This window comes from Bombus affinis, chromosome 3 (genome assembly GCF_024516045.1).
Source record: "Bombus affinis isolate iyBomAffi1 chromosome 3, iyBomAffi1.2, whole genome shotgun sequence".
Taxonomy (NCBI): Eukaryota; Metazoa; Arthropoda; class Insecta; order Hymenoptera; family Apidae; genus Bombus; species Bombus affinis.
Window position 1 is genome coordinate 4,202,675 of NC_066346.1, and position 14,665 is coordinate 4,217,339.

Below are 14,665 nucleotides of genomic sequence, written 5' to 3' on the forward strand. Positions count from 1 at the left end.
CTGGGATACTAGTGCGCGTCTTTCTCCTCGTTTTTCTCTCGCATAAATATACTGTTTTACTAAAATTGTAATTGTTTATAATTAATTAGGACTATTTATTTCTATCTCGTTAAGAAAATTCTTATTACCCAACCGCTGAACAATATTTTCGAAACGATATTGTATGTCAATGTTAAGGATAATGAGAATAACGACGATCCCAACGAGATATAATTAAACAATTATAATTCATTCATTGAATCTCTAAAGAATATTCTTGAAATAACATCACGCGTCAATATTGAGGATTATGAGACTGATGAGACCCTAATCCGATACGATTAAATAATCGTAATTTGATTTTTCTGAACAATCCAACTATATACACGTCGATGATGACAACGAGGAAGATTTTAACAAAATACAATTAAATAATCACGATTAATATTAAATACAAACGCATAATGTACATATGATTCGACAAACCGATCATTGGATCTCGAAGTCAGAATTTCCAAAACAAGGGTAGCCACGTGCAAGCCAATTTTGTTCAATTAAGAGGCAACCACGCTGGAATATCTGCTGCCTCTCGAAATCGATCAGCGTTCAATTCGATATCCTAAATCCACGCGCCACTTGAACCGTCAACAATCGCCGAATCCGCGACCGCGTACCGTCGTTATTGTACGCTATTATATTTCACAATAACCGTACCTTCTCCAGCTCCGGGAATCCGAGGAAAATAATGGCCCTCGACAGACGGAGAGAGAGAGAGAGAAAGATGAAAAAAGCATACGGGCGAATCTCACGGGTGCAGGAAAGATTCGCGTATCATCATTGGAAGCAGATCCCATCGTGGCCGATATCGCGGAACGACCAGTTTCCTAGAGCGTCCTCCGCGTTTTCCGACCGAGAGAAATCAGTTTGCCCGCGATCCCCAAGCCTTATCGAACGGAGTACGAGCGTGCTCTCTGTTCCGGAGTGAGCAGCAATGTTATTCCTCCGGCACACGCTATTGGAGTCTCTGCAACCTCGTACGTTTATACGTACGTGTGTCGATGTTTAGTACCGCTCGCAACGTGACTTTATTGCGACCGCCACGTGTACAAGATACCATCTTTTACGAGGCTTCTTGCATGTTTGCTCCTGGCCATGCCACGTAAAATTGATGTTCCGAGTTTTCGAGAAAAGTAAAGGGAACTCCGTTCAAGGAGATGTGTTTTGAGGTAGACGGTTTTTAGGGGTTCCCGTTTTGGTTTGATAATATCGGCTGTAACTGGTCTATCACGTACGTATATGTATTGTTTATATGGATGAAATTCAGTGAACGTATTACGTACATGTCGATACAACTTAAAGGGCTACTTGGAATTGTAGCGTGTACCCTACACTTCGAAGATTGTCAGCTATCGTAAACAGTAACTGGAGAGTATGAACGTATCACGAGCAGATTCTGTCGGTCGAGTACATCGTGCAAGACATCCTCCTTAGTCACGTCTTCGAGTATCTGGCACGATCTACTTCTCAGCCATCGATAAGAGAGAATTACTTAGTGTTTGCGAAATGCTGTATCTCTGTCGTAACACAAGAAATTTGTCGTTTTCTCAGATATTTTTAAACGCTTCTGATGGTAAACTTTTATGTCGCACTAATACTGTTAACGAACATACGTGTCTCGTACAACGCGTATAATATAGGTTCATAAAACATGTCTACAAGTGTTTGAATAACTTTCTCAGTCTATTTATCTCGAAGTGTAATTGGAATGTAGGCTAAATGACGCGTAATTAATTCGTGCAAGTAGTATAAGACGAGTTGGTTCAGACGCGAGCAAATGTCACTGATCGATCAAGCGGATTCCTCGATTGGACGATCAATATCTTCGGAGGTTTGCGACGTGATCACGTCCGTAAAAGAAAAAGGATGGACGGGGATCAATTCTGGGAAGAAGAACTCTGAGAGAAACGAGGACTAGAGAAATCGAATGGGTACACGAGATCGAGCGAAATGAAAATCCAAGCCCTCCGATGTTTTATGCAACAAAGGACACCTCCCAGGGGCAACTCGAAAACTCCTTGTCCGAATATTGATTCGCTACGGCGTGAAACTTCTTGCGGCTTCTGAAAAAAAAAATATTCTGTACCGTCTTTTATGAGATATTCTTCCGGATTATCGCCCGGGTAACTTACCATCTACGCTTGAATATTTCATCGAGCTACTTTGGGGTCTTGCCACGATAGCCAGACAAACGAGAGCAAACGAAGAGAAACAAGAAGCGTATAGTAATTTCAATGATATGACAAAACTATGAATTAAATAACATCTAGCGTTGTTTAATTCAGTGATAGTCCGTATTGCATGCAAAATTCATTAGAATAATTATTATGGTATATTTACTCATTTATTAATTATCTCGTTGATATAAAGATAACACGATCACAGCAAATATTAATGCACATCACACATATGGATAACAAGATGAGAGTTTCCGGCGAAAAGGTTGTAGCGCTAAAAGAACACGGAACACGTCTAAAATAGTTGTAGAAAGCAAAACAAGAAAAATAGAAAGCAATACAAACGCTAAAAGGAATTTGAGCAATAAAACAGGTACCGCAACAACTGCAGAAAGAATACCAATGCTAGAAACCAGAACTAAAAGCCACAAATAAGGTATATTTCATTCGTTCATTTCAACCACTCTGGTTGAAGTTTCGAATCCTTATCTTCAAAGCTCCTTTCGATTCTCTCGTTCCCTATCATTTTCTAAACTTTGACGTTCAATCAATTTTACGACCTTTGAACTTTCGTGTTAGTGTCACTTCAACTTAGTTTGCGAATAATTACCGGATATCGAGCGAGTTTCCCCTCCATGGATTCATTTTTTAACGTTTCCAAAGTTTCCAAGAAGAATGTTAATTTTATTATTTGAAAGAATCAATCGAGAAATGGAAAAGTCGGAAAACCGAGAATTAATTTAAATTTCCCGTAAATGCGTAAACGAACACAATTTAATTTCAGTACCGATAAAAAAATATTCGCTATAATTGCAACTTGCCATCATAGCTACTAGACTGGGAATTTTTATGCATTCATAGGAAATGTGAAAGTTCAAAAATCCACAGAATGCACATAATATGCAAGAAAACAGGTGTAAAATATTTAAAGCACAATACTCTCTATAATACCTAGAAAGTAAAACAATTTTCTACCTCGATTCCGTTGTTTTAATTATATTCGTAGAAATATGAATTTGCAGAAATATTCTCAATTTAATAATTACAAACTGAAAATCAACAGCGAAATTTCAACTCTTAACTTAGTCCGCAGTATCTGGCACTGGCAAAGTTTTCAATGGTGTTGTTAAAATCGAAGGTTAGAAGTAAGGAACGTGGCGGAACGACGGAGTTTCTACCGCGACTTCCGGCCACGATGTCTCCGGGTCGCGTTGACATGTTTAATGCAACGGCTGGTGTGCATTCAGCCGCATAAATATTTAAGTTCCAACGTTGCGTATAAGTGATACAACTATTCCATTATCGGAAACAGCCGGTCGCGCGGTCTAAGGAACATCGAGACAAGAATCGCGAGCAAGGAGATGAAACGCCACGTGTGAATAATTCATGAGGGATCGGGTACTTTTTGAACTTGCTACAATGATACTTATAACAGTGTTTCTTCTTTAATTATATTCGCCAGAGGAAACGGAAAATCATGACAAAAGAATAGTATTTCCGCTAGCAAATCACTAGAGAGAAAGGGACAGATGTTAAGAGAAATATTATCTTTTGACTATTAACTCGTGAAAATAGTACTCAGTGGCTGAAACTTACAGTTGAATTCACAAGTTCGTCACTGCATCGTCTTTTATTTATCGATATTTTTCATTTCGCCAATGTAAAATGAATTTAAATCAACGCTGCTAAAGTAACACGCATTTCACAGCGCGTTTAGCGGTGGCTAGAATTTTTTTTTCGTTTAAAAAATTCTTCAATGTAAAAATAAATTGAGAGAATCAGTATTCAGATTGGAATTTTATGTATATCGATTTTCTGAAAAGATTAAAAGTTTCTTTAATCGTTGGGATGGATTTTTTTATGACAGTCGTCCAAGTTTGCAGAGAAAACGTAATTTGGAAGATAGAATTTTGAGAGAAGCGATCTTCGATCTTTCTGCAAACTTGTGCGAAGTCAAAGCACGAGAGACTGATAACAGTAATAGTGGAAATCTATGCAGCAGTTCAGTTCGTAGATATTTTCAATGAAGTTGTGCGACATTTACATAACATTCGGGCCACCGGATTTTCAGCAATCGACGTTTGCTAAATGTTACAAACGGCGTCCGAATGCAAATCAGGTTTAAACAACAATTCTCCTTGCAGCTCGTGTTGTAACGAATATTAACGGGTTCGCAATTTCGCACATTGCGTTCGACATTCTTTACGAGTCTGGTCTTCGTGTATTTCCATTCGTTTTATTGCAATCCCGTAACATTCGTTCGTTTCCCCGAACAAATCTATCGAGTTTTAACACACGTGTTACCCATAGTCGATACCTTTGAGAACGTAATTTTTCTCACACATATCAGAGCTTAAAATTTCGTTATTTCTGCATCGTCCCGTAGTTTATAGAAGCAAGAAGTAAGTAAAACGGTCAAAAGCTTTCCACTTTTCTCAATAAAAAGCTTCTGTATCACGTTAGGTATTCAGTCTTCAACCGCGAATACGTTTCCACAGAGCTTCGCAAAATACACTACGATTTTGATAAAATCTTCGTTCAGAACTTGGGTACTTTTACAACTCTCTGTAATTCAGAGAAGCATACATAGCGAAATCATGCGAAGTCTCACTTTTCTTACCGAAAGACCTTCATACGAAACCAGATATTCCAATCTTCGAGATAGAGGTCGTAGAAATATTTCTAGGGGCTCATCAAATGCAGTAAGAATTTGTCGAAATCTTCTTCGGACCGGTCTCGATTGGTCTGCTAAATGGTTCGCGGTCCGGAGTACTTGTTGAACGCGTCTGTTCGCGTGAAACAGGATACGGTCGAGCGTAGGTGGAACGGCCAGGAAATTAGATCAGGTTGGAAGATTGAAGGGTCCTCCTGCTTCGGCGGAGACAGTCGGAAAGGCTTGTGCCGCCGGAAAATGCATTCCGAACAGAAGGGGAGAGCGATTCGATTTGAAAGTGGTATCGATCGTGACACGTCCCGAACGAAATAGGCTCTCGCTCGCGTGTCTCTTCCTTTCAATGATACGCAGACCGGCATCAAAACCGATTTCGAAAGCGTTTCAATTAATAAAATGCATCGTAAATTCAGCGGCGCAGCGATACAAACAACACGAAGGGAGGAAGCTTTATTTCCGTGCAAACAGCGAATAAATTACGAGTCCATAAAAGTAGCCAGACCCTACCGAAATTAGATTGCTTCCATTAACCATTGATTACCCAGCGGCTGAATGGACAACGATCCCAGCTTCAAATTTATTTCCGACGTCGCTCGATAATTAATTCGTTCCGTTTCGCGTGAAATTTCACGAGCAACGCGCGTTCGCCCATCTACTGCCTCTTTCCGTTATTCGTTCTCTCCTCTGTAAACAGCGGAAAACCGACTCGTTTTACATCGTGATTTTCATGGACAACGCGAAGGGAGAGACGAGAATTTCGAGGAGGTACGTTTTTATTAGCACGAGACAGGCACAGCCCGTAGTAACCAGGCAATACCATTAACCCTGGTGGATCCCTAAACTTCGCGAACTCAATTCTCCCGTTGCCTCCTGGCATCGTGATTTCCAGGCCAGTTTCCGAGGTCTGATCAAGCCTGTAACTCGACTCGACTCGAGCTGGGAAAAAAAAAACAAGAAAAAAAAGACACACTTTTCTCTCTTCTCTGGCAGAGTTGCTTTAATTCATCGGAATAAAAAAAAACAGAGACAAAGATAAAATATTTACATTTTGCGTGTCGTTTCGTATGGAATAGGCGATTTTTAAAAATGCGAAACGTCGATGTTTCTCGATTAAAACCTCTCGGTTCCTTTCGACGAATCCCTCATCTTTAATTCATGCGTATCCCATGATACGTGGGAAGCCCGAAAATGGCCGTATTTAATCGAAAGGGTCAATCGTTTCGTCAGAGCTCAGAGTAATAGAACCTAGAGCGCTTCCACGAAGGCAGAAGTTAAAAACATGCGCGACGAATAACAGGAATGTTGTCAATATGGAGATTCGATATATATACGGTACATGATTCACGGCACATGGCTTGATAGATACAACAAAATATCAAGGGAAATACAAGGTACAATGCAATCGTACGTTGATGTATGCTCGTCCTTCTCTAATCGATGATTCCTCTATGATTATTGCCGATTTTCTTGTTCCATGAAACGAATACGTATTCTTCCAGCTGGGATATTCCAACGATGGTTCCCCAAGGACATAGAAAAACGTGAAATTTTCAAGCGTGTCAATCGAAATTTCGTCGTAGAGATACAAATTTGTAATTTATTTCTTGATACAAGTGGTGTTCGTATATTTAGGAGAATCTGTATAAAAAATAGAAAGACAGATATATTGAATAATCGAAAGTAATCGAATTCTCTAAAATTTAAAAGAAATTCTAATTGAATTGCTAATCGAATCATTGAAATTTAGGAATTGCGTAATTAGGAGAACCTGTGTCTTCTAGAGAGGCCTCTCAATCGTCGTTTTCGTTGAGCATCGGCGGATCGAATGTAGAATCGCTTTCTGGATACGTCCATGAACTTCCAACGATCAGCTGCGATTTTCGCAATCACCTGTGACGGATAATTCCTATGGAGCTGTTCTCGAAGGATCCGATAGTAATGTATAAAAGGATTGATCGATCGACAGGCCGAGTTTCTATTCCTTTTATTTTTTCTCGTTGGACGATCGTTCGTCGCGATTTCCATCGGTCGCCTCCACTCGGTTAACTGCATCGCTTCGATTTATAACGACCGGCTCTCGTTCGTGGATATTCACCGTGAAATTTTCTCACCTTTGCCGCTTCGGACATCGACGTTCTCCCTTGTGTCAGTTCATCAACTTGAAGATCGTCGCGATATCCAGCTGGATGACACTCGATCGACGTTATTGCCTCGTTTTTATTTCATCGCGAACGAACTTCTCTTTTAAAGACTGCGTTCATTTAAAACAAGAAGAGTTTCATTCTAATTACTTAGGTCCGAAGTTTACGTCTTTAGATCCTCAGACTCTTAGAAAACGTTTTCATAAATTTTGAAAAATCAATAATAATTTCAATTTCACATGGCCATTTAAACAGGTGTATTTAAACTTTTATAAAAGGTTGTATCTGAATCAATCGAAGTTAATAAATAAGTAGAAAGATTGTTAAAGAAAATTAAAGAAAATTAAGAAAGATTCCAGGACCTCTTTGAGCAATACTTTATCAATTAATAATACCGGCTCGATTGAACGAAAACATCTTAAAATATAATTGGTAACAAGAGAATAGTTTACTCACATTGCACCGCGTGTATCAGGTATATCACGATTGCTGGGAAGTCCATCGGAAGCTTCCTGATTGAATTTGTTCCTAGCATATGGGTCTTCTCCTGCTCGTAATCCTCCTCTCGACACATATCTAGAAACATTATCGATATGCAAATATTATTAATTAAACGAGCAGAAATCTTTGTATTTTGTAAGAGAATCCCACGTGAAAGTTTTCGTTTATGGATGGTTTGTCTCACGAACTATATATTTTGACCAGTGAAATAATTAGTTTCAATTCGTCAAGCTGAGAAAGGAACAGAAAAAGGAATGTCCGCAGTTTCGTTGCAGGTACATAAATAGCGGATCTTGCAATGGTTTTTCGGGCGTTTAACAATGCATACGACTGTTATGAGTGCCGATTAGTATTCAGTTCTTGCGCCTCGCATCGAGATTGCACTCCGGCCACTTTCCAAATAATACTTTCTATCGCACTGCATCTTCGTGTCCGCTACCCAGCGTATATTGAAATTGTGCAGCGAGTTTCGATGGTGAAATCGAATTTTATATTTTATGATAAATAAATATTCATTCATTTAATTGAAATGAAATTAAAATTAACTTTATTCGAATGATTTCAAGAACCATTAAGTGTGTAAACACTTGGAAGTTGTAGAGAAGAGACAATAATTCATCAATCGGAGTTCGTTTTACAAATAGGAAATAATTGCTAGAACATGTTTAAAAATGGAATACAACTGACAGTATTGTCAGTCGATTTTACCCCTGTTCGTCGAAGTAGTTCCATGTCACCCTTGGGTCCGGAGTGGGTGCAGGCAGTAATTCGGAAGACATCACAATGGCAGTGCCATCAGGGTCCACGTAGTTGCCAGAATTTGCGGCAGAAAGGGCCAGCGACGCAGGCTCCTTCAATCGTAGGGCTCTGTTCTCGTTCTGCGAACAAACAAAAATTGTATAAAGTTTAGTTTTATCAAGTTTCGAAATTTCGAGCACAAATATTTCATTCGCAAGACATTGCAACGATAAAAGACCGATTTGATAAATCATGATAAAAGCAAAATATTTAAAACTTCTCATAGACGAGATTCAAGATAGCAAAACGCTTCTAGTAAAAACGGCACGTTAACCAGTAATAAATTTCAGTAAGTGTAATAAAAGCTGTAAAAGTCCCATTCGAAGTATTGGATGTTCTGCCATTGCAAGTTGGCATCATACACGATTGTACTATAACTCGTGCGACGCCGATATTCCAGACGCATACTTGGTATCTATATTGGAACACCGTTCGTCGAAGTCGATGCTTAGCACTTCGTGAACATTTCTAAGTTCTGCCATCCATTCTAACGATACTTTGATAAGCCAGCAAGCAGCCACCGTCGAACTATTCTATCCAACTCAGTAAAAATGTCCTATTTAGTATTTTTCACTATTCTACATACGTTTAAAGCCTTGAAGTTCTCTCTGCATCTTTCTTTGTCTTTTAAGTAAATTTATGTTGTACGAGTTGTAGCGAGATAATTTTTCTATCCCGACAAGTTTATGACAATTTTATAACAAGTTTATAACAAGTTTATAAGACAATTTTATAACTTGTCGTAATCTTCTTTTGTTATCTTATACATTTCTAATCCATTTTCGTCTACAGGAACAGGCAAAGCTTCACACGCAAAGTGTAACAAATCAAAAAGTTCTTCTCACATTATGAAAGAAACTATCTGACAAACTAATCAACAATTTCTCGACTAAAACGCAGCCAAGAATTCGAAGCACGTTTCTGTTCCACGTTGGATAACATCGAACGTTCCTCGAAGTATCGACCGACACTTCGAAATATTCGATTCGCAAACTCGTCGGCCAGTCGCAGCGTAGGCTATCCCCGAATGTCCCGGAGTTTTCAACAGCACGAAATCGATGCAAGAGCCGTCGGCCTTCGCGGCTCTCGAGGCCTTTAGTTGGCTTCGGTACAAGAACCAATTGTAAGGCTGGCCAGGTCTGGCTGCACGCTCCGGGGCTCTTTGTATTGACACATCATCGAGATACGCCGCGCCGTATTGATTTTGAATCGATATGGAGAGTCGCGCACTTCGTATTTCCGCCGTATGCCCTTTGTACCCGGGAGGACACATTGTGCATCCAATATATAGGTCATCGAATTTTGCTCATCGGCTTCCATCCTGGATCTCGACCTCTCTGTTTGCCTAGCATAGATTCGTGTCAGCAATAGGAGCCACGACAGAACCGACCTGCTGTGCAGATGTGTCTATTAACCGTTGATGTCACTTTGACTTCGAACATTGTGCCCATGATGTGTGCCTTACAGTGGAATGATGAAAATTACGAATAGAATAGACTGCAACGAACGTCAGGTCGAGACGTATCTATTTCACAGTTGATCGTTCACCAATTTTATAGAATTATACATTTTGCAAAATATGTACCGAAGGATTTGAGACTCACATGCAACTAGATGGAAAAAATTTTCATTTGCGACAGGAAATAGTTAAGATTCAATGAAAGAATCATAGAGATCTCGAACGAGGGATCGAATTGTCATGGACGGGGCGATGAGCATAAAATCCTGGGAGGCTTCGTCGTATTGCATCGGGCAATGTCACGCTGCATTAAGATCGTGACGAAACGGGGGAGGGGGGGGGGGGGGACAACGACATCGTTGATCGATCGCAGGAACAAAAGGGCGAGCGCAAACAATCCCAGCGTCCCGGGAGTGAGCTGTAAATAGCGATACTTTCTACGAGGGTGGTAAATGGCGTGGCTCGGATTCACGGTCAAAGATGCAGAGGAAAGTAAATGACTCGAACGAGAACAAAGGGGCGAGTCGAGCAGTCGATGAAAAACGAACCGTGAAAGCTGAGTTGGTGAGAGAGAGAAAGAGAGAGAGAGAGCAAATGGAAAGAGGGAAGAGAGAAACGCGGCAAAACGTAGCCGCGATGAAATATTAATTCACGGGTCAGGGGCTGCATTAAACCGGAAGTGCAGTCGGCTAGCCACAGCGCGGCAAGCTGTTGCATCCGGTTCCCCCGCGAACCACGTGACATCGAAACCTGACGTTTGAAATAAACTTGATATACTCGAGAGTCGAATGATATTTTGACGACAGATCCGCCTGCTTCTTTAATGTTTCATAATTTTCTTTGGTCTAAAACTAATTATTGATATTCTGTCAGTGACAATGTTCAATAATTATCTGTTCTTTCAAACAGTCAATAAAATTTTACTACGAATGGAGTACATACAATGGAACTGCATTTATCGAAACGAAAGTTTACTAAAGCGTCATTTCGATTAACCAAGTTACTTAAATTCAAGCTTATGTTCATCCCAAACAAGTTACTTGATTCCAAGCTTATGTTCGTATTAATCATGTTAAGTACTTGAATTCATGCTTACAGTCTAATTTCTATCAAATTCCTATTATACGAATTCCAGTTACATGAATTGTTTACTAACAAATTCCGATAAATGGAGTTCCACTGTATTTAGGATGCTACTGTTGTCGTTTCCTTTGTTCTTATTGTCCATGACACGTCGAGAAAAATACATTTTCACGTGTCTGGCAATCGATCGTTCGTCGGAGTTGCATGGTGCAATCCGCGACACGATCGCGGGTTCGTCGCATTATCTCTTTTCGCTTGACAAATTCGCCGCACGTATCCGTCATAAAATTCATTGCGCGTGCAACGATTACGCGAAGCCCCCGGAAATGCAGCAGCACGAGCTTATCGTGATAGACTTGAACAATGACCGTGGCTGTGGTCGCAGGACCAGTGTGCTGCAGCGACACGACGAAAACGGAAACATGAAAAAAGGCACCACTACCGCTACAGGAACCACGTACAATCACGTGCAAACCAGTCCAAATAGCTGATATTCCTTTGTCCTCCTTTTGATTCACGTACCGTTTGCCGAATCGAGTGGAATCGTATAATTCTATCAAAATCAAATGTATCGCGTTTCCCGTATGTATGAAATTCCAAATCTATCGTTGAAAAGAATGGAATTTTACAAGTAGTGTTCAGTTCTAATAAACTGACGTTGAAATATTTTGTGCTTCGATTAATTGTCAGATATGGATTTTTATTTGAATTTATAGTGAAATTCTTTTTAATTTTAAAATTACTGAATATATCCAGGTGCCATCGATAAATTTAATACCGATTTTTATGAACAAATATAAACTGATACATAGTTGTTTACTTGCATCGTACATGTTTATATTGCTGGTGTTATAAATCACTTTTGCATTAGAATCGCAATTCTCAAATGTTTATACGTCAATTTCACTCTCGTTTCAACTTTCCCAGCATAAAATGGAAACACAAAATCACGTGTATCGACCATTTACTCATATCTGTCTCAAATTTGAAAGAAATTTTAACCATAGAAGAACAATATTGGTTCGAAACCAAACAACGTAGTGGAGTAAAAGCGTTTTCTTCCTATGGATCAATAACGTTCAACGAACTGGCAGTTTCTCGTTTCTCATTGTGTTAATTACAGAGTAACGTAGCGTAGAATTTCCCGAACCTGCGCTAGTAATCGATCATCGACGTTCGTAGTTGTAACAACGATTCTATGCCTTCAATCATTTCGTTAAACCTTTACTCAGAAAAGAAGAATAAAAAAAGAAAAAAAGAAATAAAAAAAGAAGGAACATAGCAAAGGTGGATTAAGATTAATGGAACACATGAAATCTATCTTGTAACTGTGTATTTCTTTATTTTAGCCTTGGCTAACCAAAATCGAGCGGGCCGATATTGGCATGGCGCGTGATTCCACGATTATTATCGACGAGGGTCGCATTATTAATCTCGTTATTGCCGCTCAACAATACCTGCGCAAACGTAAGCGAATTAGAGTTAACGATATTGGCCTGTTTCGATAGCGCCGCGCGAGAATACATTTTCCCCGAGTAAATTATGATGACGCCGTCATCCGTCACTGGAAGCGTTGTGTCACAGGGTGAACCGTAATCGTCACGTACACTACGCCGCCGCTAATACGATCCCTGATTGTCTGCCTATCCAAACGTGAGCGCTTCACCTTCCAACTAAATTTCCTCTACTTGTTCTACCATGATAGGAAGAAAGATCGTAGATCTACGAAGTTTGCAACTTAAAAATATCGGTACTTGTTGGTAAATAAGCTTAACCAGAAGTCCGAAAATTCGATTCCTCTACAAATATTTGAAACTTAGGTCGCTGGTATTGAAAATTTATTGGGATTAAGTGATACGTAAGGATAGAAAAATTGACTTGATTAAATGGTATGTAAAAATAGAAAAATTTAGTTGATTATGAATTAGAAAAATTAGAAGATTATGAAGATAAATAGAAAGCTATTATGGTAATCCTGGAATAGAAAGTTGAAAGTTTCTGTAATTGAAGCAAAGACAATAATCTGAGAAGTTATATGACTAAATTTATATGACTAATTATTATTAATTCTTTTCTCTACATTACCATAATTTAGCATCAATTTACATAAAGAAATGTAATTATTATGCCAGCGGCCTTACATACATTAATATGTTAATACATCGGAATCATTAATGCACGTTTCGCACAAATTATGCATAATACGCATTCATAATAGAATGTAAACGACGAAGATTATAATTGCGATAGTTAGAGAACTAGAGCAGCTGATTAATTAGAATTATCACATGATCAAGTTGATGTTACAATCGAGACTGCCAAGGTTACCAGATTATTAAACTTTAGATTAGCTAAACTATCAGTGGAGCGTAGTTATCAAGCGATCGGGATCACGAGACAATTGGGATTATCGATGTATCAAGTCAATCAACGGACTATTACAACTATCGGATAGTTAGAATGGTCGTATTATCGAAACTATCGGGACAATTGAACCCTCGGGGTTATACAATTATCCAAGTACTCGTGTTACATATTTAATATCAAATTTCGGAGTATATCACGATACGATATAACCGGAATGAAAAATTCAAGATAATAAAACCGTAATAAAGAATAGAACAAATTTTCAGATATATTGGGCATTCTACGAGATCCACTCCTCTGAATCTCAACATTAGGTTGAAGAGGCATATTCCAGCCCCTGTTTTTCCACCCTAGGCGGTTCTTCAGCGATTCCCTAGCGATTTACATTTCGAGAAGAACTTCGGAGACGGGGAACGTCCTGAAAAGTACGCGAAAGCCGAGAAACGAGAAGAACGAGGGAGGGTTACTACTAGCGCCGCTAGCGTGGTCAGATACGTTTCTGGTGAGTTATGAGTAGATTTGCATATAGAAACTACATGCCGCGGATTTGCCAGGATACGTTCGTCGGACAAAGTAGACAGCTGACACTTGGACGCTTAAATTCGTCCTGGTGTCCCGCGTGGATTAAGTCAACCCGCCAAGGATTTAGGAAATCGCCTGAAACCGATTTCTTGAATGGCCATAGCTTAAGTCACCCGTGTAATTGTCTTCCATGCGTTTTATCGTGTAGTGTGGTAGCCAAAATATAGTGAAGAAATTAAACTATCCAGAAGAAAACACTGACTGATACTTTAAAGCTAGGATCACATTAAAGTAATTACATTCTCTTTTAAGATTCCGTATAATAAAAAAAATGTCGATTTATAGCTGAATTATAAAAGTTTATGCATTTATGGAAAATTTACATGTAAATAATATGCAAAAATATACAAAGAAAAGTGGCCATTATAACTGAAGGTGAAGCTTTACTTAGTTTTTATTCCTTCAGTTGTGTTGATAAAAATATAAATTTGCATAGATATCAATCTGATTATGATTAACCCTATTTCACATACAAATACGAAATTGACAATACACAATAAATTAGAAGACGGAGAAAAAATTCTAACGTAGGTATAAGTTTTAGTCGCAATGTATTTTATAAAATAGTTTGCGTATTAGAAATTGGTTCGCACTGTTTTAACCAAGACGTCAGGTGGTACTTATTTTAATTTTTTGACTAATTTTAAGACTTTACTACGTTTTGGCTCCTGCTACGTGCTTAATATTCCACTGCTAACGCTTTCCACTTTCTAGTCAATATCTGCTGTGTGGACTACACATATCGCCTGTGTTACAAGCTATTTGTTTATTTACCTTCCCGCTTTGTTTATTTACATTATCGGTTTGTTTATATTCTGCATCTGTTTGTTTACATTCTCAGTTGGTTTGT

General features: G+C 39.0%; 1 protein-coding gene across 1 annotated transcript in view; it reads right to left on the minus strand.

Annotated features, from left to right (window-relative positions):
* The window catches only part of LOC126914043 (polypeptide N-acetylgalactosaminyltransferase 2), a 197,466-nt gene that overhangs the window by 38,158 nt on the left and 144,643 nt on the right, over positions 1-14,665 (minus strand). The window contains exons 2-3 of the mRNA XM_050717481.1: positions 8,235-8,404; positions 7,482-7,601 (exon numbers count right to left, since the gene is read on the minus strand). Coding sequence (XP_050573438.1) covers positions 7,482-7,601; positions 8,235-8,404 — 290 coding nt within the window. The remainder of the gene's footprint in view (positions 1-7,481; positions 7,602-8,234; positions 8,405-14,665) is intronic.